Below are 1,927 nucleotides of genomic sequence, written 5' to 3' on the forward strand. Positions count from 1 at the left end.
CGAGTTATGGTTCGTGATGAACGGAGTCCCAATTAGGTATTCGCTGTGGGAACACGCTATTCTCTGTGGTTTAAATTGTTCTCTGTTGCCTGAGAATTGGGAGGAAATTGGAGGGTTCGAATTCTACCGTAAATTCTTTGGTCAAGAGAGTTTTGAAAAGGTTATGAAAGCAGAAGTAATGAAGAAGTTTGGAGAATTGGCTGTAGATGACAGAGATGACCGATTGAAGATGGCTTATTTGTTGCTGCTCAGTTATGTCATTGGGCACCAACATTCGGAATACGTGAATCCATTTCTGTTGAAGATTGTCAACAATGTGGATGCATGCGAAAAATTCCCTTGGGGGACGTTCACGTTCAACAATGTTCATGAGTTTGTGGTGAACTATCTGAATAAACATCGGAAGCCGGCTAATCACGAATTCTACTATGAATTTGACGACATGAACAAGATTTCGGTGAAGTTATCGTCAAAGTGTTTCCACATAGAAGCTGTGGAATTTCTCGAGAACCACATGACGGAGGAGGAAAAAAAGTATTTCACCGAACAATCGCAATTCAGACACATATTTCATATGAAGAAGAAACAGTCACTGAAGATGAGTTTAATGGTTGCACTCATCAACCGATCAGTCAAGACCAAGAAAGATGACGAGTTATGGTTCGTGATGAACGGAGTCCCAATTAGGTATTCGCTGTGGGAACACGCTATATGAGCACGATTTCACCAAATCTGTTCAACTCTTCGCATTATCCGACATCACACTCCCCTTTAACCCAGACTTTAAAAACCCAGATTTAAATCTAATTCCAACATGAAAACCCTAAACCCAGATTTCTACTTACATGTGTTTTCGGAGAAGCATTTCCCTCCATTGTTCTTTCTGGCTCCGGCTCTGTATACGTCTCCGTGTCCGTATTCTCCGACTCAGGCTCCGTCTGCGTTCTCTCGCCGGCAAACCTCGACACCACTCTGGTTCCAGCACCGACTCGACCTCGACCTCGACCGCGACCTCCTTCCCTCGACGACGATGGCTTCATTTTGTTCGTCTGGCTCTCGATTTTTCTGGGTTTCGTCGCTTTCTTCCTGCTTTCGCTGGCACTCCGCTGATTTCGCTTCGATTTCGACTCTCGATTCGTTTCCTTCTGTCGATTTCGCATGAGTCACTTTCCCTCTCTCGCTTTCTCTTCTCTTTGCCGTTTTCGATTTTGAAAGGGTAAAAAACCCTAACTTTCCTTTTTACGGTTTTAACTAAACGTTTTCACTAGTTTTTCATTTAATTCGAATTAAAAAAATTTGACGAGTTATGGTTCGTGATGAACGGAGTCCCAATTAGGTATTCGCTGTGGGAACACGCTATTCTTTGTGGTTTAAATTGTTCTCCGTTGCCTGAGAATTGGGAGGAAATTGGAGGGTTCGAATTCTACCGTAAATTCTTTGCTCAAGAGAGTTTTGAAAAGGTTATGAAAGCAGAAGTAATGAAGAAGTTTGGAGAATTGGCTGTAGATGACAGAGATGACCGATTGAAGATGGCTTATTTGTTGCTGCTCAGTTATGTCATTGGGCACCAACATTCGGAATACGTGAATCCATTTCTGTTGAAGATTGTCAACAATGTGGATGCATGCGAAAAATTCCCTTGGGGGACGTTCACGTTCAACAATGTTCATGAGTTTGTGGTGAACTATCTGAATAAACATCGGAAGCCGGCTAATCAGTGGAACTTACCAGGGTTTATAATTCCCCTCACGGTAAGGGTTTAGGGTTTACTAAACAAAATAAAGAGTTGTCAAGAAATACTTTATTAATGTTTTGTATTTGTTATAACAGATGTTGCCGTTCGAATGTATTCCCAAGCTTCGTTCAGGCGGATGGTATAGTGAAGTCAGGGTGGAAGGAAATGTGAAACAATCCTGTCCAAGGATGT

The 1,927-nt window shown here is 42.2% G+C and overlaps 1 protein-coding gene across 1 annotated transcript in view; it reads left to right on the forward strand.

Annotated features, from left to right (window-relative positions):
- The first annotated feature begins 1,316 nt into the window (after positions 1 to 1,316).
- The window catches only part of LOC104798881, an 8,312-nt gene continuing 7,701 nt past the window's right edge, over positions 1,317 to 1,927 (forward strand). Inside the window, exons 1-2 of the mRNA XM_010521099.1 lie at positions 1,317 to 1,751; positions 1,831 to 1,925. Of these exons, the coding sequence (XP_010519401.1) occupies positions 1,317 to 1,751; positions 1,831 to 1,925 (530 nt within the window). The remainder of the gene's footprint in view (positions 1,752 to 1,830; positions 1,926 to 1,927) is intronic.

The sequence above is a fragment of the Tarenaya hassleriana genome, unplaced genomic scaffold (assembly GCF_000463585.1).
Source record: "Tarenaya hassleriana unplaced genomic scaffold, ASM46358v1 Cleome59, whole genome shotgun sequence".
Classification (NCBI taxonomy): Eukaryota; Viridiplantae; Streptophyta; class Magnoliopsida; order Brassicales; family Cleomaceae; genus Tarenaya; species Tarenaya hassleriana.